General features: G+C 44.4%; 1 protein-coding gene across 4 annotated transcripts in view; it reads right to left on the bottom strand.

The window, feature by feature from the left end:
• The window catches only part of IDE (insulin degrading enzyme), a 1,118,175-nt gene that overhangs the window by 768,906 nt on the left and 325,691 nt on the right, over positions 1 to 23,578 (bottom strand). For all 4 annotated transcript variants that reach the window (XM_085606153.1, XM_085606152.1, XM_085606150.1 and 1 more), the window contains exon 8: positions 12,285 to 12,377. In XM_085606153.1, coding sequence (XP_085462279.1) covers positions 12,285 to 12,377 — 93 coding nt within the window. The remainder of the gene's footprint in view (positions 1 to 12,284; positions 12,378 to 23,578) is intronic.

Below are 23,578 nucleotides of genomic sequence, written 5' to 3'. Positions count from 1 at the left end.
AACTGTTGCAAATGTGACACCTATAGCATTTGTAATGCAATATGTGTTGTATTTACGTGACTTAGATGTATTGATATTACAAATAACAATGGCTTTTAATTTTTGCAAATAATTAATACTTAAAAAAAAGTTAATGTAAATTATAATGGCAATCGTTTAAACTTTTGTTAATAACTCTTGTGAAGATTATGTTTAGTGTATTTAATTGCGCCTAAAATCCAAGAACAGAAGTTAAATATTATCATTTTTTTTGTGCCATTTGTAATAAAGCCTAAATATTGAGAGAACGTATTAGAGCCAGTTGTTGTTGAATGGTTTGACAGACTGATACTGTGGTGGCGGTGAGTGATGTTGTGGTGGCGGTGAGTGATGTTGTGGTGGTGTCGAGTGATGCTGTGGCGTCGAGTGATGCTGTGGCGTTGAGTGATGCTGTGGTAGCGCATAGTGATGTAGTGGTGCCCTTGAGTGATGCTGTGGAGGTGCAATAGATAGATAGAGTGCAATAGTCTGATAGATAGATAGATAAGATAGATAAGATAGATAGATAGAGAGTGAGGGCGATAGAGTGTAATTATGTAGAATATAATTATGTGGCACTGAGTGGTTTTGTATGGAGTGTATGTTGATTTTAGTGGCGTGTAATTATGTGGCATTGAGTGTTATTTTGAGTGTATCTTGCATTGTTTGCATTGTAATTAATTGGCACTGAGTGTTATTTGGAGTGCATGTGGCATTGAGTGTAGTGTAATTATGTGGTGTGTAATTATGTGGCGCTGAGTGGTTTTTGGAGTGTCTGTTGTATTGAGTGCATTGTAGTTATGTGGCATGTAATTATGTGGCTCTGAGTGGCATTCGGAGTGTATGTTGCCTTGCCTTGTATTTCTATGATTCCTTAAACCCTTAGTGGCAATTCTTTTATTTTAACTAAAAGGATGGTAGTTAAATGGTGTTTACGGCAGGATGGTCGTTAAATGGTGGCTACGGAGAAGCTGTGTGCTGAAAGAGAACACGGGCATGAAAGTGAAAGCGAGGATGAAAATGGAATGAGTGTGGCAGGATGGTCGTTAAATGGTGGCTACGGAGAAGCTGTGTGCTGAAAGGCAAAGAGAACACAGGCATGAAAGTGAAAGCGAGGATGAAAATGGAATGAGTGTGGCAGGATGTTAGTTAAATGGTGGTTACGGGGAAGCTGAGTGCTGAAAGGCAAAGAGAACACGGGCCAAAGCTGGAAGAAAACACGAGATGCGAGAGGCATGTGTGTGTGGCAAACACTGGTGGGGCTCAGAGCATTCTGTTGCTGCCTTGATGCCTGTGTGTGTGAGCAGTGGGGCTGTGTGTGTGAAGTGCCTAAAGTTGCAAGAAAACATATGGTTATTTAAATCCTTAGACACAGAATTAATGGAGCTAATGTTATCGACCTTAGAAGGATGAAAAGGGAATGAGCGCGGCATATGTTAACTTTGTAAGCGCAGAAAGTGTGCAGGGCAAACTTATTATTTTGGTTGTTTGAGACTCAGATCTGGGCAAAGCTGCAAGAAAACACGGAGTGGGAGGGCGGGCTGTGTGCTGAAAGGCAAAGAGAACACGGGCATGAAAGTGAAATCGATGGATGGCAATGCGTCCGTGAGACTAGCGCTGTGGTGGGGAGGGACAGTTGAGGAAACAATCTCTCGGCATGCTGTGGCTGGGGAGCGCATTCCAGGCGGGGGAGCGGACCCTTTGAGGTAGGATGCCAAGGCTGTGGCTACACGTGCACGCGCCAGTGGGCTGAAGCGCTTCCCCAAACGGATTGCATGGCGGCACGATGCACGTGATTGTGCGCATGCTCGCCATGCAATCCACTTTTGGGAGCACTTTGAAATGACCCTCTTACTAGAGTCTCGCATAGCGATTGCATAAACGCAATAGTTAGGCGAGACCTAAAAAAGGGCCTGCAATGGCAACTGACCTAACCAGTTTATTAATTCCTGTCCCTCCGCAATGTGGACTGCTCATCCTCAAGACACCCCTACCCACATGAACAAGCTTGATTTTAGTGCAATAGTGGAAACGGCTGCCTGACTCCGAAAGCACTGCCTGGTCGAATGGTCAGAAGGTTGAGATAGCAGATGTGGCCCTGCAGCAAGTGACTGATAAGGTGGTTTGGAGGCCTCCGCTGATGAAGGCAGGCTGACTCAGTCCATGTGAGGTGGGGGTTGGGTGGGAACCTGCAGATCCGACAACTCTTCCCCTGGGGCCCTGTGTACCCTCCATGAGCAGAGTTCTTGCTCCAGCACGATTCAATAGTTTAAGGGGAGGCCTATCCGATTTAACGGTCGGTGCACTTATATGTCATATATATCTACTGAGAACCACCTGTTGAAGTGCTGTTGGGCCATGTGAGGTGGGGCATGTCCTTGAAATTTGCTTCCACCTTTTAATTTCTTCATCATGGGAAAAACCCACCCCAAGGAAGCCAGCCAAACTTGCTTTTTATAACAGGAGCTCTGCTAAAACCCCCGCTGACAATGCTACAGCTGTGCTAGACATAGCTGAAGGGACATGCATTCTGTGGGCGACAGAGAACAGGACTTACCGCGCTTTATGATGGATTCACGCGCTAGCATCCAGACTCAAGATGTGAAAATGGACCACATCACAGTTCGCACAAACCAAATGTAAGGAGTCTGATATAAACAGGGAGGCAGACTACATAAGGCCGAACACAGAAGCCCTACAACAGAAGACAACACTGCAGAGCTTCAAAAAACACATTAGCACGCATCACAATGGACATTGCAAAAATCCCAGCCAAAAACGAAGACAAAGTTGAATTTGTGGCGCAACCATATCCGTATGACTGGACTGGCGGAGCCCATAGAGATTAGGAAAATGGAAACCTTTGTAGAAAAGCTTCCGAGTGATGTTTTTGGAGGACACAGCTTCTCTGAAGTGCTTATTGAGATGTCCCATAGATCTCTGGGCCCTAGGCCCCAGGCTGGAGGTCCATGGTGCCCAATTATTGAACATCTCCTAAATAGGGATAGAAATCTTCGTTTAAAGCTTCCTTTAGAGAAGGGGATTTAAGGAGCTACACGTTTCCAATATAAAGACTTCACCCCTGCCGTACAGGAGACCTAAAGGGGCAATCCCAGATGTGAAAAAACTTTTTGGGGTCTCGAATGTCAATAATGCTATGATGTATTCAGCCAAGCTTCCCCTACAGTTTGAGGACTGCATCATGTATTTCACCTGTACTTAACAGGCTATGAAAATTGGCAAGTATAGGGAGCATGGCTTGGAAGCTGGTCATGGCAGCCGCACTTTAGCTGGACTCCGCAAGGCTAACCCATTACCCAGCATGATCCTGCCTCACACGCTGAACAATTACCCACATCCTTGCTACCACATGGCAGGGCCGGTTATAGGATTTTTTGGGGCCCTGGGTAGAAGGGGACTGTGCGAGGCCCCTCTAATATGCATAGACATGACCCATTCAAGACTGTCTGCATCTCAATAGATGCCCCTGCTCCTGAAGCTGCAGCCCATCCTTCTCAGCCACCTACAAGCACCTCTTACCAGCTCAAAGAGCTGAGGGTATGAGGGCTGCTTATCTCAAGAGAGGGTTAAGACTGCCAGGAAGCTAAACAGCAGGGCAACAGTCCACCCGCTGTGCCTCTGCGTGGGTGGCGGAGGAGGCCTAATTGCTGGACAAAACTGAGGAATGTGCCTTCTGCCAACTGGGACTGCCCCCACCCTCGGGTTCGCCTTGCTACACCATAGTAGTGAGGCAAAGGGAATGGGCCCCCTAAAGTGGCGCTCTTGCAAGCTGGCAAACTTCATGCTGCCATCCTTACCACCGTGGTGCTGGATGTTGCGGCACACAGCACTGATACAGCTCGGGTGGCCAGGTCCCAGAGATGTGCTTGGGCTGGACAGTGCTGTGGTGGCAGTGGTGTTGGACGAGACCCTCCCCTCCACACAGACCAGGTATTGTCGGGGACTGCGCGGGAGGATTCCAGTAGATGTTTGAAGAATCTGATGCCAATTGGGGGGAGCACTGAGGTAGGCACACTGTGTTGCGGAGACGGCCTGGCTAGGTCCCAGTGCAGTTTGTGACACAGTGTTTAGTGTGGGCCTAGTCTGGTGTTGACCTTCAGTTCCAGTGCTCACAAGAGCTGACAGTGTTGGTGGGCAGTGAACATGACTGCTGGTGCCTGGCAATTGGGCCTACATCTACATTTCCAGCATGACAAAAGATAAGGGTCCACCAGCTCCAAAGCAAAGCACAATTGATAAATATACCCAGCCCAGTGGCATCAAACCACAGGCGATACTGGAGGGCCCAGAAGGGCTGCCCTAGGCAATGCTGCGCTGGTGGCTGCCATCACTCTATGGCGCGAGGCGTTGGACGTCAGGATTGGGATGGTCGGTTCAAAGGTGATGCTTTTGCGACAGGAACTTTGCAGTGTAGTGGAGAGGATCACGGAGTCTCGGATGGGGGATTCTGTTGAGTGTCTACAGGCCACCATATCTAAGCTTACCTCTGTGACCAGGGAACTGCCAGCCTGCATGGAAGATGCTAAGGGTAGAGTGCGCCACAATAATGTGCGCTTTGTCAGATTTCCAGAAGGTTGTGATGAGTCTTCAATGGAGCACTTCCTGTGCCGGTGGCTACAGAAATTACCTTCCGCAAGAGCCCTCTCCCTTTGGTTTGTAGTGGAGAGGGCACACAGGGCATTAATTTGCAGGCCTCCCCCGGTGCCCGTCAGCGTCCATTAATTGCAAAACTCTTGAACTATATGGACAGAGGTACTATCCTAAAATACCCTCGTTGACAGGAAAAACAAATGTACCAATCAAATGTTATTATGATATTTCCGTACTATACAAGTTCTCACAACAACAACGTCAGTCTTTCCAGGCTGCGAAGAAGTGCCTCCTCGAGTTAAACATCGAATACACGCTTCAATATACCGCCAAACTCAAAGTGATTTATCAGTCTCAAACGCTGTTCTTCGACACTCCAGAAGACGTTTTTCAATATACAGATGAGCAGATAATAGTCAAACCACATACGCCGCCGTGCCAGGACTCAGATTATTCCCAGAGCGAAAGAGAAAAAAGGAAGACCTCAACCTCTCGACGCAGACGTTCGCAATCTCCTGGAGGAAACCTAAGACGACAACAGATGAACCAGCGGATCCTGGGGGCTCCCCGTCCTCCCAAACATCTGTGACACTTTGTACCTCCTAAGTGATACAAAGAGGTGCCTAAGTGGCAGTTTCATCCTAGACTCACATAATATATGACACCAGGGTGGCCACATGATGCAGTACTTATAGAATCTATGCCCGCCACTAATTAAGTTAATGTTATGAAAGGGGATCCATTTGGGTAGATCAGGGCAGGCCCACTGTAGCGATCTACCACCGCCATATCCTGCGACAGATACTTCGTGACATCGGAGTATGGGGTAGAGAGTTACACTATGGGAAGTTGTTGCAGACACTTTTGTCTCAAGATGATGGCTTGTGGTTTGTATAACTGTCATTATGGTTCTGTTTGTATGTTTTCTCTATGATTTGTAATGGGAATCCTGCCAGCTTTTCACTCTCCCACCTGCCAATCGTACAGATATTCCAACAATCATGTCAACACAGTCCCAGGGAAGTGCAGCCGATATAGTTAGATTCCTGATGTGGAATGTGAATGCTTTACTAGACAAGGTGAACAGAGCGGCGGTCCTGAAACAGGATAAGAGACTGGGGGCAGATGTCTTGCTTTTACAGAAGACTCATCTCATGAGTAGCAAGGCCCCGTCCCTTGTCTGATGGGGATACACATAAATCTATCACTCAGGATTTACACAGGTATCTAGGGGTACAGGGATCCTGATTAAACACACCATCCCTTTTCAACATCTCAAGACCAGGGCGGACAAATATGGCGGGTATCTAGTGGTCACGGGTATACTTTATGGAATACCTATTACATTGTTTAACATGTATCCCCCTCCCCCACTTGGTTCTTCCTTTGTTGAGCTTCAGATGAGGCTCTGGGGGGAGGGGGTTGCCGGACGGTCTTGTGGTGTTTGGGGGAGACTGGAATGGGGTAATTGATCAGTCAGTGGATATGTGGCGCCCGCGGTGTTGCCCCACAGGCAATGCCAGAAACCCCTAGCTTCTGTCATCTAGGCGTGCTCAAAACCCATCCCCAGGGTGATACACCTTCTATTCCTCCGGACATGGCTCCTTTCTGCATCTTGATTACTTCTTAATTCTTAGCGGTCATTTACACAGGGTGCGGGATGTCGCTGTGCTTCCCAGGGTGGCTTTCAAATCCTACCTCGGTGGCAATAGGCATACAGATGGGTAGTAAACACCGGCATCCCATTGGCACAGGTCACCATGGTATCTACAGAATCCAGAATATCGCCAACACATGGCAGACAGCATAGACAACTACTTTATGTTAAATACAGTACAGTCCCCCCTTACTCAATGTAGGTAGGCCATGAAACCAACTCCATGGGGAGCTGACATTAGTTATTTTACAGGGGAGCGCAAGCACATAATGCAGGATATTGTTGATCTGGAGACAGAAATCCTGGAGATGGAAAGTCAGGATGCCGACCAGGGGTCCACCATGCCCACGGGCAGCTCTGCCTGGTGCAGCACAGTATCAACAAACCCTAATTGGTGACACGTGGCTTGCCTGGCAGGCTTCATAGAGCTGTATTTATCAATGGGGTATAGATCAAGTCACCTGTTCCATAGATTACGCTAAGGTGCCTCCAAGGAGCCCCCCTTCCCTCTTCTGGGTGGTGCCATGAGCAACCCACTTACAGATCCTGGTGCCACAGCGAATGTCTTTGTGTCCCACCTGGAGGGTGTTTACACCGAGAGGGGTTGCTAATGGAGACACAAATAGAGGAGATTGTGGGGGCATTGCCTCTCCGATCCTGCTCCCCTGTAGCCCGGGACCTGCTGGACTCTGCGCTCACTAGGGATGAACTTCTCACAGCATTAGCAGATATGAACTAGGGCAGGGCGCCTGGCACAAACAGCTTTCCCAGTTGTTTTTTTTCATTTATTATTCATGACCAAGTGTCAAACCCACCTCCCTAAAGCCATGTTGTCTGCGGCAGATGCGGGCATGATGCCATTAGATTGCCGTCATGCAGAGATTGTGGTCCTTCCCAAGTCGAGGCGTCCAAAGGACGACCTGACATTGTATCGCCCGATCTCCCTTCTCAATTTGCGGGGCTAAGATCTTGCCAAGGCCTTGGCAAATAGATTGATCGGCCATTTAGCTGATTTGGCACATCCTTACCAATCCAGGTTTATGCCCTACAGAGCCATTCGTCACAATAGGAGGCGAACGTATAATGCGTTAGTTGATAGGCTGGTGGAGCAGACGAGGCTTCTTCTAGCTGACAGACAAATCCTTTGACTACGTTAATTGGACGTATTTATTTCATCTTCTTCAGCGCCTTAACTGTGGGCCACGGTTCATTTCCTATATTTGCTTATTATACACAGCATTAACGGCGTCAGTATGAGTGGCTGGGGCTAGGTCAGGTACTGGGTTGTCCCCTATTCCCCAGCTGAACGCTATTACCATAGAGCCTCTGGCAGTATGGGTGACGATGGAAGCACAGGTCCAGGGATTCGAGTGGGGTTGCTGACAGTCCCACAGAATCACTTTATAAGCTAATGACGTCTTGTTCTTTATCACGAGACCAGACTTGAAAGGACCTCGATTGTTACAGATAATTAGGGTGTTTGGGGAGACCTCAGCCCTTTATTTAAACACTTCTAAATCCACGATCTACAAGGTGGGGCCAGGTCTGTGTAGACTTGACTGGGTGACAGATATAAGAGCGGTCTCGGATGGATTCCGATACCTAGGGGTCTATATTTACCCAAGCGCTACAGTAGCGTAGAATGCAAATGTAGAACCGCTTGTCACCCGTCTGGAAGAAGACATAAAAAGCTGGACTGGACTTCCACTGTCGTTGACAGGATAAGCCGCAAATTTTAAAATGGTCTCATTACCCAAGTTCCTTTATCAGTTGCAAAATGTCCTGTTTGCTATCCCATGACAGTGGTTCCAAAGCCTGGATTTCATTCTTACCACCTTCCTGTGTCCGACGGGGGAACTTTACGTGTGGCTCCTAATAAATGCTTTCAGTCCACATACTGTGGGAGCATTGCGGCGGAAGACATCGAGTCCTACTACCAGGCGGCTCACCTCCAAATTATAAATGAGTGGTGGGCGGATACCCATGGACACTCAGCTTACGTTCTAGATAAGGTGGCAATGGGTGAGTCTCCGCTACAAGCATATTTCTATGGGAAAGGAGGTATTGGAAGGTGTTACTCTTCTCCCAGCAACAAAGTTTTGGACTTGTGGCGATTGACTCTCCGACAAATTAAATTGTGGGGCAGATTAACGGAGTAGACTTCACTCTGGTGTGGAGCCATGCTCTCCAAGTGGTAACATTAGAGGGGTTCAGGTATTGTGTACCTCATCAGGATCTTCACATTGGCAGAAGTCAAACGGGGCACAGCCATGTAGTCCTACCAGATGCTTCAGACCGAGTTCCAGCTGCATCGTAGCCAGTTTAATACATTTATCAAGCTCAGCCACGCATTGGGCCCTTATATAAAAACCTTAACAGACCTTCCTGTAATTAATCCATTAGAAGGTAAATTACTTATGGGAGATTTGGTTGACCATAACATTTCTAAGATCTACCAGACCCTGATTTCTAACCAACCAGACACCTTTGAGGTATTGCAGGTGACATGGGAGGCTGACGTGGGTGAATCGGACAATGAAGACTGGACCGAGGTGTTGGGTTACCCCAGGGGAGCAGCAATTGAAGCATGACTTCGGCTCATTCAATTTAAATACCTCCACAGGGCCAACCTGACAACACCGTCTATGGCGTATGGGGGTGATTGCTGACCAACATGCCTCCGCAGAGGAGGGTACATTCTTCCATACTGTGTGGAGCTGTTCCTAGCTAGAGAGATTCTGGTGGGGTGATCACATGTCTGGCCCAGGTTCTGTCCTGACAGCTCACGTTTAACCCATGACTGGCCCTCCTCCATCTTATGGACAATGTAGGTGGGAATAAATATAGGATCTCTCTCATGTGCCTGGGACTAACGCTCGCTAAACGCGACATAGGAAACAAGTGGAAATCAGCTGTCCCTCCATCATTATCGATCTGGAAATAGGGTATGAACCACTGTATGGAACAGGAAATTGAGGTATACAAAGCCAGGGCATGCCCCCAAAAACATCCCAAGCTATGGAAGAGGGCAGTGGAATATAGGGGAATTGATCTAGCATGAGCTCACCAAAAACGCTGACTTCTGGATGATGAAATTCGGTCATTTCACGGCCCAAAATATTCTGTACTGCACGGCTATATCGATGATTACGGATGTTGTAACAGATGTGTTTCATTTGTTTTCTGCACTATTCTTGTGGGGGATGTAGGGAGTAGGCAGGGAGAAACCGGTAGGACTGTTATATTTTAAATTTCTTTGATTTTATTCCCGCCCCTTTTTTTTTTTTCTGTCATTATTTGCTTTATGGGCCCCATCTGCCATGTTGTACTATATACATATATTGCAATAACATGTGTTTTCAAAAAAGGAAAATGCCAAGTATAAGCTCAGCAGACAAACCAACCACTACTGAGATACTTCATGAGAGAACGACTACAAAAAGCAAGTAGTTGGAAAAATAAATAACACTTAATAAAATTGATGCTATTTCCAGGTTGCTTGCTTGACCTGTGCAATCACTTCTGCATGCCTAATTTACATTCATGATACAGAAGAATTTAAAGAAACTAGGTTTAGCCTATGACCGGGATAGGCCAATGAATGAAGGTGTGTTGAAAGAGGGTCTGAAAAGGAAGGTTTCAAGGTTTTATCTGAATTGAATGGAATTCTTTTACTTTCTTTAGGCAGAGGGTCACCGTCATTCCAGAAAGGACCGAGGAGTTTTAGGAATCTTCTTCCTTTGTTAAGTCTTTTGACCTTGTACAGAATGAGCAGTGATCATAAACTATCTTTAGCTCCTCATAAGTCAGGTGGGACAAAGTTTTGAAGTCCTATACTTGTTAACCTTCGAGCCTTTTGTGTGATGCACTATGTCTTGAACATGATCATTTGTTTTACAGGAAGTCAGAGAAGATATGTCACAGCAAGTGAGGTAGATTTAACTTTTCTGACAATAAAGTAAAGTCTTGCCACTTGATTTTGTATGCTATGCAGTTTCTGTATTTGAGACTTTTGGAGGTCTGCGCAGAAACTATTACAGCAACATAATATTGATAGGATAAGCACTCATCAGATCAATGAGACGCAAAGCTTGAAGGAGAGAGCAGATTCTTGTGAGCATGGATAACTGAATTTGTGAAGTTTTGACCAACAAACGTATCTGTGGATAGAACTACATTTCTCTGTCAAATAGGATTGCTAGATTTTTTGATATTGTCGGAAGGTAGGTGAAAGGAAGAGTTGGGTTTGAGGTAGAGCAGTTATCGAAAATGAGGATTTATCTTTGGTTCCCCACTGATGCACAGGAAAGTTTTCCTCATCCCAAAAAAATAGCCTTCAAGCAAACCGATATTGCTTGGATCAGATTTTTCTCTTTAGTCGAAAAAAGATGTGGGCATTACAGCACATATCTGGAACAAAAGGTGGTGGGTGTTGATGAGCTGAGAAAGGGGAGCAAGAGCTGAGCAGAGGGTGCAAAAACAGATAATGGTGCAGGCAGAAGAACTCCATTTCAGAAAGGTATGCCAACAGATTCTGAAGAGCCGACCACTAATTGTTGTTTTGTGTTTGACAAGAATGTGCTCATCTAAACAAAAGGAAAATAAAAATAAGCAATGGCAAAGCCAATAGGTCTTGAATTTGGGACTTAGCCAATGACTTTTGGCGATGCTGTAGAACACTAGCAATAGTAAGGTAGAATGGCAAAAAGAAAACAAAAACATTTGATGATGCAGTCACCACATCCTTTTGTAGGCATGAGCAGGCACAGCGACGTGTACCACATGCGTGATGAAGCATACACACATCTACAAAATAACATGGGTGACATGAATCAGTAAAAAAAAATAAAAAGGTAATAAAAGCAGTGCAATCTTTTTTATTTAAAAAGCCGGTGGCAAAGGAGGAGCGGTGAGGAAACAAAGGGGAGTTGGCAGACGAAGCAATGTGGAGTGGATAGGGAGGGAAAAAGCAGGGAAGGGAAAGCAGACCACAAGGGAGAGCAACACAGAGGAGCAGTGGGAGAAACAGATAAGAGAGAAAGCAACACAGAGCGTAGGGGTAGATATTTGGAGGGGAACAAGCAGACAAGGGAGAAAGCTGAAAGATACATGTACTCTTTTAGAGCATTTAATCAAAAAGAGAAATGTACTGCCCTAAAAGTGAACAGTGGAAAGATACAAGTCAGACGAGCCAAAGAATGGTAAAGAGGCTCCAGGGGAGAGACAAACACAAGATGGAAAAGTAAAGCCATCTTATAAGAAGCAAGCAAATTAGTGACAAGTAGGCTAACCAATGGGGATCAATGAGTAGGCTGTAAGCACACTATAAATTCCTTGTAAGCCTAAAATAGATCCTATCTTACCATACATACAGCGTGTGCTAATAGATGACAGCTAAATCAGAATTTCTGGTTGTGAGCACAAGGATAAATACGTTTTTTTAATTTAGTATTAGGGAGGTAGACTGGTGGGACCTAGAGCAGACTCAATTAGGCTTCCTCCAAATAAAACATGTGGACCTCAAAAAAACATTTATTTCCGGAAAGATCACTCTTTCCTGTCGTTAGTTTCAGCATTACTGGCTTTTGCTTCAGTTTCTCATTGTATCACTGAAATATGCATGAAATACACTGTGCCCTTAAGTGTCTCAATGCTTGGTTTGGATTAGATGATCCTGAATCACGTCTGCCTACATAGAGTACAAGTGGTAGAGTAATCAATATTCTCAATATTAGATAATGGAAACGTTCCAATGCTCATACTATTTTAATAGTATCCTGTTAATATATAGGGCATGCTTTCTTCTTGATTCATAAGAAAATAACTGATTGAGAATGACAGGACTTTTACTAAGCCTGTGTGCTTCTGCACTTTATCCGGCGCTGAATTCAACTTTATCAAACAATTCATTACGAACCATAATCTTAGGCAAGCAATACTATGCAATACTTGGGAATCAAAATACTTTATCTTGAGTGTGATACTATAATGCACTTACAAAGTCCTTCCTCAGTTAGGTCCACATTTATAATGAAAAACATAAAGCCTTTGCCACCTTCCTTCTGTCCTCCAACAAGGGTATTTACCCAACCTGTAATATAAAAAACAAAAAATAACCAATCATGTTACTTCAAATGTTTTTCAAGTACGTTTCCGCTTTAATAAAGTCTTAAAACATTCAGAGATGACTTAATATGTAGAATTGGGAGAAACATTTAAAAAAATAAAACAAAAACACTCAAACAAAACCAGATCAGTGTTTTGATAGTTGAAGAAGGAAGCCAACTAAGCAGCTTTAGAGTCTTGCAGGCTTTCCATGGAAAACCTGTGAAAAATCCAGGTATGGCTAAGCCTTAGTCACACCCTACGGTTCCTATTCACCTTTAAATTGTCTAACTTCACCACACCAGAGCCCGCTTAAGACCTGCACCTTTCCCATTTTAAATAGGGGAGAGGATGTAGCCTTACGGCTAGAGCAGTCTACCTCGGAGCTGGGGAACAAGGTTAGAGTCTTGGAAACGACGCTCAATATCCTGTGATTGGGGGCAAGTCAATTTAATCCCCATGCCCAACAAAAAATTATATGTACATCTGTAACGAAACTGGAGCTCATGTAAAGCGCATGGATACCAGATATCTTCGGTTCTAGTTTGAGCAATATAAAACTCATATATATATATATATATATATATATATATATATATATATATATCTCTAACATCTGGGGAGTTTTATTTGATTGCAATCTTTGTAACTTATTGAAGCATAGGTTATGATTGTGTCTTGCTGAGTCATAATTAAGGCGGGTTGTTGGACACACCAGGGTATTATACCCTACATTTTAATGTATCATAATTCTATTGGTGGCATGCGGAGTTTCATCCATTCTTTGGCCATAATACGTTTGGCCATCAGTACATTTTGAGCTAATGAGCAAGTTACTTACCTTTTGTAATGCTCTTTGTTGTGGATACTCTATCTAATTACAGTTTCCTTTCCTTAAGAATATCTGCCGGGTGCCAGACTTGATCCAGAAAGCTTTCACAGCAGTGCTTCAGTGTACCACAAGTGTGCGCTGACAACGTTTTTCTTCACTGTGTCCGCAACCTCAGATACTGGAGCACAAAACACATCAGAGGTATCTGTTCACAGATATCCAAGTTGGGTCCCTTTTATATGACTGGAAAGAGACCATTCCACAGAAATGGGAGGTGTGAGGGAAGTAAGGAATCTGTGGTTAGATGGAGCATCTCCGAGAAGAACACGTTACTTACCTTTGGTACCTCCATATCTGGTAGAGACTATCTAGCCATAGATTCCTTACCTTAGAATATTTCTCAGGCATCAGACTGGATCCGGAAAATCTTGAGCAATACCTTTGCATAATGGTAGATGGCATCAATTGGTTCTGCGTCATCAATGTCATCCACATCTGAAGTGACGTTCCTGGGGTCTATACAGGCGCCACCCTTGTGGGCGGCCTTCAGTTTCTTTTCGTGCCATTTCTGCGCCAGAAGCACAGAGCCACGTTAGAAAGCCAGAGGACCATGGAGTAGGCATAGAGGGGCTTATTTACAAGTCCCTTGCGCCACTTTTGCGTCATTTTTTACATGGGAAAGGTGACATACGGGTGGCGCAAGGGGCTTGTAAATAAGCCCCAGAGTACCTACAGAGAACTACTAGATAGAGAAAAGTGTTTGCAGAAGCAGGGAGGATCGGTAAGGAATACGGTTTTTGATAGTCTCTACCATATAATTCGTTACCAAAGGTAATTAACTTGTTCATCTGATAGAAACGTATATCCCCAGATTCCTTACCTTAAAATAGATACCTTACCAATACCTCCCTGATGGAGGGTATATAAACAGGCTTAGTCCTAGAGGACCAAACAGGCAAAGTGCCCATCGCAATGGACCTAACTGCCAAGGCAGTAGTGTTTAGTAAACATGTGCAGAGAAGCCTACATAGCAGCCTGACATATCTAGGACGGGGACTCCATGAGCTAATGCAGTGGTTGAAGCCTTTACTCTGGTTAGAATGAGCCTGCAAGCATTCAGGAGACTGCTTCTTGGTAAATGCGCAGCAGATTTTAATGCAGAGAACACAGCAGCTGGAGATGACCGATTTCTGCATGGCCTTCCCTTTTTGTGCTTCAGTGACCCAATGAGGAGTTCATCGTCCACCTGATATTCTTTGGTACGATCAATGTAGAACAACAACGCTTTTTTTGGGACTAGGGGATGGGGACTCATCTCTTCTTCGGAAGGGTAGGGCAGAAAGAAGAAAGTAATCACTGCGATATTCTGGCTGACTTGGAACGTTGTTACCACCTTTGGCAAGAAAGCGGTATGGGTGCAGATAAGTTGGTGTAGGGAGGGTGCACAGAGAGCGCCTGAAGCTCGCTACTCCTCCTGGTTGATGGCCACTAAGAAAGCTGTTTTGATGGACAAGAGACGCAGAAGGCAACTATGCACAGGCTAGAATGGCAAGCACATGAAAAACGTTAAAATCAAATTGAGGTTTTATTGGATCATAATGAAGTGTTTTGTGGGAAACATATGCTGAGGTCTTTTCAGGAAATGAGTCACAACTGGTGACTTTAACAGAGAGGACTGATCCAGCAACCGAAGTAAAGATGATCAGGCCAAAAGATACCCTTTGACTGTGCCCAAAGCTAAGCCTTGCCGGGCTAATGATAAAACGAATGACCTAGTACCCAGAGATAAGTTATGGTCCGTACTACATGATATTGGGGTTCCCCCATATCTTTGCCTCATGATCAGGAGACTACACAAAGGAAATTTGCCCAAATCAGATATGGGATATTTAGGGAGCTGACTATGCCACTCGTCAGATGCCAGGCAAGAATGTGTCCTAGCCCCTACTCTATTCTGTCTATACATCAATGCCTTGGTACATATGCTAAACAGCGTGAAGTATAATGATGGCCCTAAGATCGCTTTAAACAAAGTACCGGCATTGGTGTTTGGTGACGACACCCTTCTCATTTCCATATCAGCAACGGCCATCCAAAATATTCTCAACCGTTTTAATCTTTTCCGTAACACCAGAGGGCTAGTAATTAAAATTCAGAAGACCAAATATATGGTTTTCAATCCAGCAAACTCCACACGCCCCAATCCTTGCCTGAATGGCATTCCCCTTGAGAGGGTATCCAATTTTGAATACCTCTGGGTCACCCCAACTGAACACATGGACTGGTCAACACATATTGCAAAAACGAGCGTCAAGCTAGAGAAGATATCAGGGGGACTGGCCAAAGTGCATAGGAAATCTTTTTGTAAACCCATTAACCCTACTGTAGAGATCTACAAACTGCAAGCTATGGTTGTCAGTATGTGTGGTGAAGAACTATGGGGGCACTGTCCCATGAAAAACATGCAGAATCGAAAATAATTTTAAAAGGCAGTTAGTCCCCCCCCCCCCCCCCAGCACCCCACTTGTTCCACTCCGACTTGATCTAGGTGTTAGACCGATTTCAGAAGAACTAGGACTTAGACTGGTCACTTTTTAGCGACTTATCTGGGCCACTCCGGAATTGACCTCCTATAGGCTAGAGCTGGAGGAGGTATTGGGACTTCCTGGGGCCGGGAAATTACCCTGGTTCATTTATATCATGGGCACACTACATAGAATCGGCAAAACAAATATGTGGAGTGCTCCCACTACTTCTTGTCCTGCAAGATCTAGAAATGAACTGGTCGGGATTTACAAAGGGCACAAACTCGCTCTCCTTCATGGGAGCACAACACTAGGTACACTGACAGCAATTTTTATTTGAATAAAAGACAACTATAGCTTTGAGCCTCTCCTAGATGAAATCCAGCCAGCCCTAGCTAGGAAACTATGTCCAATTAAGCATGGGTCACTTCCTCTACACACATTCACCAATAAATAGGCGGGCATCGTATTTTCAGGGTGTCCAGACTGTGGTGAAGCCGAAGAATGAAAGCTACTTGTAGTTTTCTGCCCAGCCTACAACAAACCTAGATCAAGATGGTGGATACAATTGTGTAGAAACTTGGGGTCCACGCATTGTGTAGAAGCATTTAGACTCCTGAAGTGTGACAATCAACAACCTATCGGGTTTACTGTCTCAAGATTTTTGTTATTAATGTGGTGTACACGCAAGCAATTTTTATGATTATATTACCCATACTTAAGCCAAATTTCTGTGCAGCTTGGTGTAAGCCCAGGTCAGTTTGCTGGGCACGGTCCCTTACAAATAGCATTAATCCTTTGTATTTGCTAGGAACCTTTGGAAGAGGATTGTGGAGATTAATTGGACTTCTGCTGTTAATTGTAATTGCACATTAGAAAACTTTCTGCTAACAGTCCAAAGATGTGGTTTTTATCTGAGCATTTTAAACGAAGGTGATCTCTTTTTTATTAAGGAAAAAGGGAATATTTTAGTTTATACTTTTATATGAATGTATTTTGTGCTTTTATGGCAATAGCAGAAATAACGATGCATACAGTCAGATAAAACAAACAACAATACCTTGGACAAAGGTGCAAATCGAGGATCAATACGTCTGGCAGTGCACCAAGCCACAAACTTGTCCCAACAGCAGGTGTACATAGTCTTAGTTGAGGATTGCGTGGCTGCCCCAACCAAAGAGTCACACATATGTCACCACCATGAGCTCTGGGCGGGAAAGGGAGAGGGGTCTGTCGCTGACAACCATGGCTTATCAGCCACCACAGCATATTTTTAGCAGTTCGCTCCGATATTTGGACCATGTCGGAGAGATTTCCCTGATGTGCACGCTGGGATTTCAGGTCCCAATGCAGAGCTCACATATGCCATTGGGCATGTGCTTCCCTTCAGACTCAAGAGTCAGTCAGACCAAAATCGAGGATAGAGGCTGAAACATCAGAATGTTTGCATGTATATACAGTTTTGTAAAGTGCACTGCAACTCAACGAGTGTCCCAGCACTAAAGCTATGGTATGCATCAATACACAGAGAAGACCTGTAGTAAGAAGATGAAAAGAGCCAAGTTTCCAGTCTCCTACGTAAAACCTCCTCCGAAGGACGAATACGGAGGTCCAATAGAAGCCGATTCCAGGCTTTAGCCGCTATGACTGAAAATGTTTAACTCCCCTACTCATACGCTTAATGTGAGGCACTACCAAAAAAGTATTCTGTACCACCTGGAGACGTCCTAGTAAAGATTCGGACACCCCTTATTAAAGAGTATTGACATAATCTAGCTGAGAAGTAACCAACGCATGGATCACCGTCCTCCTACAATGTACAGAAAGGAGACAAACATCTCTTAACGGTGCCAAGTAATCCAAAGCACATACCAACCACAGCAGAGATCTGGGGTTGCATGGAGAGTTGATTTAATTGCCAATTGTTTGTCACTAGAGATGGAAAGAGGGGGAGCCGGCAAAGCAGAAGGCCAAGTCTCTTCCCACTCTGGAAGAGTTTCCATTTTCTCCGAATTGCATTTTAACTGGCTGCTCTCTGTATCCAATCAAAGACCGGCAACATACAATCTTCAAATGACTTTACTACCGAGGAGGGAGATCCCTCTAAAGCAAAAAGCAGCTGGGTGTCGTCCATGTAGTAAATAATTTTGCAACCAAACGACTCCACCAAACGCAGCCAGCGGAAACAAAGACATTGAAAAGGGTGGGGCTCAGAGAAAAACTCTGGGGTACACCTTGAGTTACTGCTTTAACATCTGGAGTAAAAGGCGCTACCCATACGACTTTCCTCTGAAGAATTACTTCACCCAGTCCCACACCAAGCCGCCAACCCGCAGGTTAGTAAAATGTTGTAAAAGAATTGAGTGAGGGACGGTATCAAACACTGCAGATAGATTGGGTAAATTTAGCCCTGCATTTCTGCCTTCAACCAGAGACATCTTAATCTGGTCAGATATTTCTAGCAGCGTGGTCTCTGTGCTGTGACTGGGATGAAACCCTGATTGAATAGGATGCAGCAACTTGCCCTGCTCTTAGTAATGTAAGAGTTGGAAATTAACCAGTTTTTCCAGCATTTTAGCAAACGCTGGCAACATAGAGATGGGCCTATAGTCGATACAAAGGTTGGGACCTAGAGGGCTTCTAAAGGAGAGGGACCACCTTAGCAAGTATCCAAACAGTTGGCATAACGCTGGACGAGAGAGAGATTTAAAACTCTATTAGTCACTGGATTGATAACTTCAACTGCAGCTACTAACATCGCAGGAGGGCAGAATCAAGTAGGGAGCCAGATCTGCAATACAGAATTACCGCAGCACACTGCTCCAGGGAAATAGCCCTGAACTGAGCAAAGAATCTTAGCCTCAAAACAATCTGCAAGTCGACTGCACAATTCCTGAGAATGAGTAATCGCCTTTTTTACAGGTTTTTGTAGAGATAAAGGATTTGGAGACCTTGAAAATGGCATGATAGCTACTAGATCCAGCACTAATTTTTTCCTCGACATAAGAAATCTGTGCCCGTTTGATGGAGGCATGACAAATTCTAAGGGCAGATTTGTATCTAATTTTACTGTACAGGGAATAAACCTTACGCTAAATTCTCTCTAATTTTTTACATGCTCTCCTTTCGGCAGCCAAAGAGAAGGAGAACCAAGAGGGGGACGGTTCTAGCCAAGAACTCCGACCAATCAGCGGCCTGGACCTTATTCCACGCACCCAAACGTATACGAGCAGCAGGCCTAACCTGTTGGATGTGGTTATCGAACTTCCATCCAAATGGAATTTGAAAATTATCTGACCAGGGTAGTTCCTCCAGGGAACTTATAATAAGAGAACAATTCGAAAAAGACCAAGTCAATAATATGGCCTGCATTATGGGTAGGGAAAGTTACAAGCTGGGACAGATTAAGAGATGCCATAGTAAACGTTAAAGGTATATACCATCTGGTCCAAAAGATCATCAAAATGAAGATTACATTTCCCCAGCAGAGTGAAATTGGCAGAAAGCAATGAGGGAAGGACCAGTAGAATCAAGCGATTTAATAAAATTATCCAACGGGACTGCAAACTAATTTCGAAAGGAGACGAGGAGCCCACATGCATTTGTTCATGTGTTTGCTCGCTTACTTGAGGGACGAGCAGCTATGCAACTCTGGGTTGCCCCATTTACCCACCCTAATGAAGACCCATGTGGAAGGTTCTCAGTGACCGTGTTTTTCTTCTGGGTCGAAACGTCAACAACCTCCTATCTATGCCTGGACTTAACCCTTCTCCTTAAAGAGGAACCTGATTGATTAAAACATTACATCTGCTAGAAGGATATTAATTAGGATAAGATAGGTATTTTCAGCTCAGATAGGCTGTATGCAGTTGCTTGCATGCACTGCACTTCATATTCCATCTTTTTATTTGTAAATATTGATCACTTGCACTTTCCACAAGAGCTCTTTTGCACTTTATCACCCAATGGAGCAACCATTATCATCATGCTTTCAATTATTTGTGTATACTACGAAAACTTGAACATAGACAATATTTCACATATTTTTTGCTCTGCTGCTGTAGGTACTGTGTTCTCTCTTTTTATTTCCCATAGAGATCAGCATACGATAAATAATATTCTGCGTCTTGCGAGAATTTGTCTCTCTTTTCAAAATAATTTTGCAGTTCCATCTGGACCAGGCTGTTTTTGTGCTAAAATCTACCCAGGTTCTGCGGTCTTTTGGGATACCCCATTATTGTGTAAAGCGTTATTAAAATGATCAGCATAGCCGGGTGGTCGGTAAATGAATGAGTCTGAAAAAGACGATTGTGCCGATATTGAAAGGCGAAAGCCCAAAGCTCTCTGCTTCCAGAAGTTTGGGTAGCTCAAAGGTGGTACACTGAAATGGGTGTTTAAAGGCGATTGACACCCGCCCACCCTTTTTTGGGTTCTATACAAATGTATCAAGGAATAGCCTTCTGGGATCACTAATGCAATATCAGGAGCAGAGGAATCCTTAAGCCAAGTACCAGTCATAAAGAGCACATCTGGTTCAAGGCTGCTTAGTAAACCGAAAAAATATGCATAGCGTGTTTATGTAAGGAATGAACAATGATTAGCAGAGCAGATAGTTCTCTCCTCTGAACACACCTCTCCCCAATTTCCTCACCTGCATTTGAACAAGCCTCTACTACTTGCCCGACTACATTTATAAAGTGGAAAACAGTGTGACACACGGAACAAGCAACATAACAAGGCAGGCCCCTACCTCCAGCCTCACAGGGTAAGACCGAGGCGGCCTGAGTGCAACTAACTCCTGTGCCAAATACCATACTGAAGTGACCTGGTTTCATAGGTTGATGTGACTCAGCAGACTTAGTAAAGTCCATAGAATAGCCCCACCAGGAGCAGCCTGCTAGCTGCTCAGCCCATCTTCCCAACTGTCTCACACCACACCAACCTCCAACATTCCAGTCACGTCAACATTCCACATGGAACTCTGACACTGGCTGAGCAGCTAGTTACAAGATACAGGAGAACAGTAATAACCTTACATGAAGATACTACAATATCTCCCTTCTTTACAATTGAAAATAAAACAAACAATACTAAAAATTTAAAGCAACTATACACAAAATATAAACAAAAGATAAATAGTCCAAAACCCAAGGGTAAGATGAATAAGCTATACCACGAAAGAGACCCAGACATAAAACGGCAGAAAAAGGATAAGAAAAAGGATGAAAAGATAAGAATTAACTATCACCATCCTCCTCTTATAATAAGACAGAAAAGAAGACATTAAACTCACTCACTAACACCAACCTCCTCTTTTAATAAAACACAAAAAGAACGGTAAAATCCCAAACAGAAATTGAGTAGACACCACAAAAGATACTTAAAAACGCAGAGAATCACAATAGAAAACAACCACAATTACTCTAGAAATTGAAGAAACATACAGGAAGAATCACTCCCAGAACAAATATACAATGGGTGGATCTCACCCATCACTAAAACGTAGGTGGGACTAAGACCCCCTAAACTCCAAGTGTATGGGACTAACACCCATTACCAATAACCTAGGTGGGACTAACACCCCCTAAACACGAAGTATATGGGACTAACACCCATTAACCATAAGCTAGGTGGGACTAACACCCCCTAAACACTAAGTACATGGGACTAACACCCATTAACCAATTTAATAGGTGGGACTAACACCTCCTATAGCCCGACGAGTGAGACACAGCATGAATAACAGACAGAATAGAAAACAACGTGCAGCATAAAGTGACTGATACACTAACACCCATTAACCAATTTAATGGGTGGAACTCTCACCCTCTATAAGTGAGTAAACAGGACTGACACCCATTACTAATAACATAGATTGGACTCTCACCCCCCATAACTGAGTAAATGGGACTGACACCCGAACTCAAAAGTCACACCTGAGTAACTAAACAGTGACTTGCAACGTGGAAATAGGGCAAAAACCCATTCCAAATAATTAATTGCGGAGTACAACATTCAGAATGACCAATGTGTAGCGTAACGTGACAAAAACAAACACACTAGTGAACCAAAGTGCAGCACAAAACAGAACAACAACACAAACAAGAGTGATTATATTAGCGCTTAAAAAACTCTAGCACATAGCTATTGTGAAACAAGCGCCGGTGAGCGACCTCTCACCCGAGCAGTAGGTACGCTCCCAACTAGTGTGCACCATATAACTCCAATGAAAGACAGCATGGTCCGTAGACATAACTTCACAGTGTGTTCTGTAAATGTAAATAAATATGTGCATGTGTACCAAAATCGCGTCATCATAATACACATGTACCTCCTGTGTATCACCAGCATCAACGTGTGTATTTACTGCAGAGCGTCTGACCTGCACAACCAAAACTGCTCCGTTGGTGAAATAATTGTCAAAATGTCCCAATGCTGTAAAACGAAATAGTAGACAAATAGAGAACAGTAATAACCTTACATGAAGATACTACACATACACAAACGGATCTGGGTATTCTACCATGGGCAGCATGGCTGGTACTGGCCATGGTTCTGGGGCAGACGGGTTTGCCTTAAATAGGGAGGACTCCTCTGCTTTGCAAGCCGACAAGAGAGCAGCCTCCTCAAAATAGCACCTCCAGCCGACCACAAGAAGGAAAAATGGCCGCAACACAGGGGAGGGGAGCAAAAACCAGAAGTGGAATTGAATCCCCCCCCCCCCCCCCCCCCCCCACCGACCCCCGCCACAAGAGAACTATACAATACAAATATTTTAAAAACCTCCCTGTATAGTATCGCTCAATACAGTCCAAAAACACACAGACAACATTTTTTAAATGCACAAGATAGAAAAAACATGTAAGGGCATGCGAACTGCTAGAAAAGCATCTGCGCCCTGGTGTTCCTTAAATTGGAAGGAGTCATCTGCTTTGCCGGGCAACTAGAGTACAGCCTGCCCAAAAAGGTGCCTCCACTCGACAGTGGCAAGGAAAAATGGCTGCAATGCAGGGCAGCCAAAACCAGAAGTGGAAGGGAATCCCTGCAGCTACAAGAGTACACTCTACTCTAATAAAAAATAAAAAAATAAAAAACACACAACTGCCCAGTAACACTCAGTAGAGTCCAAGAACACAGATATTTTTTTTAAATGCATTTGAAAATATAAAAAAAAGAATCAGAGCTTGAACATCCTGAACTCGCAGTTCTGGAGGATAGGCCCAAAAACTGCACTGTGTCCAGAATGTCTCCAATGAAGGGGGGCGTCCGAGAGGGAGTCAGGTGTTACTTCACCACATTGATAGTGAACCCCAAAGAATGCAGGAAGTCCATTGTATCCTGGAGGTGGATGACAACTGCTTGGGGCGAGACTGTCTTTAGCAGCCAGTTGTTGAGGACTTGGAAAACTGGAACCCCTGACCTCTGCAGATGGGCTGTAACCACCACCATCAACTTTAACACCAGAAGGGTGCTGGTAAACCCAAAGGGAGCACAGCAAACAAAGTGCTCTTGGCCCACCATGAACTGCAGGAAAATAGTAAGTGAAAATAGAGGACCTGCAAGTCCAACGCACGCTACCATCCAGTCTTCAGAGCCCAGGACAGAGAGTACCTGAGACAATGTGAGCATCATGAATTTCTCTTCTTTCAGGGAATAGCTGAGAAAGCGGAGTTTTAGTATAGGGCAAAGGCCTCCATTTCTTTTTTTGGCAGCAGATAATAGCGTGATAGCAACCATATCTTACGTCTGATGTCAGCACACTCTCAATGCCTCATTTGCCCAAAAGAGCCTCAGCTTCCGGACATAGCAGGGAAAGGTCGTCTCAGTCAG

This window comes from Triturus cristatus, chromosome 1_2, assembly GCF_964204655.1.
Source record: "Triturus cristatus chromosome 1_2, aTriCri1.1, whole genome shotgun sequence".
Lineage (NCBI taxonomy): Eukaryota > Metazoa > Chordata > Amphibia > Caudata > Salamandridae > Triturus > Triturus cristatus.
This window is presented reverse-complemented; position numbering and strand designations above follow the sequence as displayed.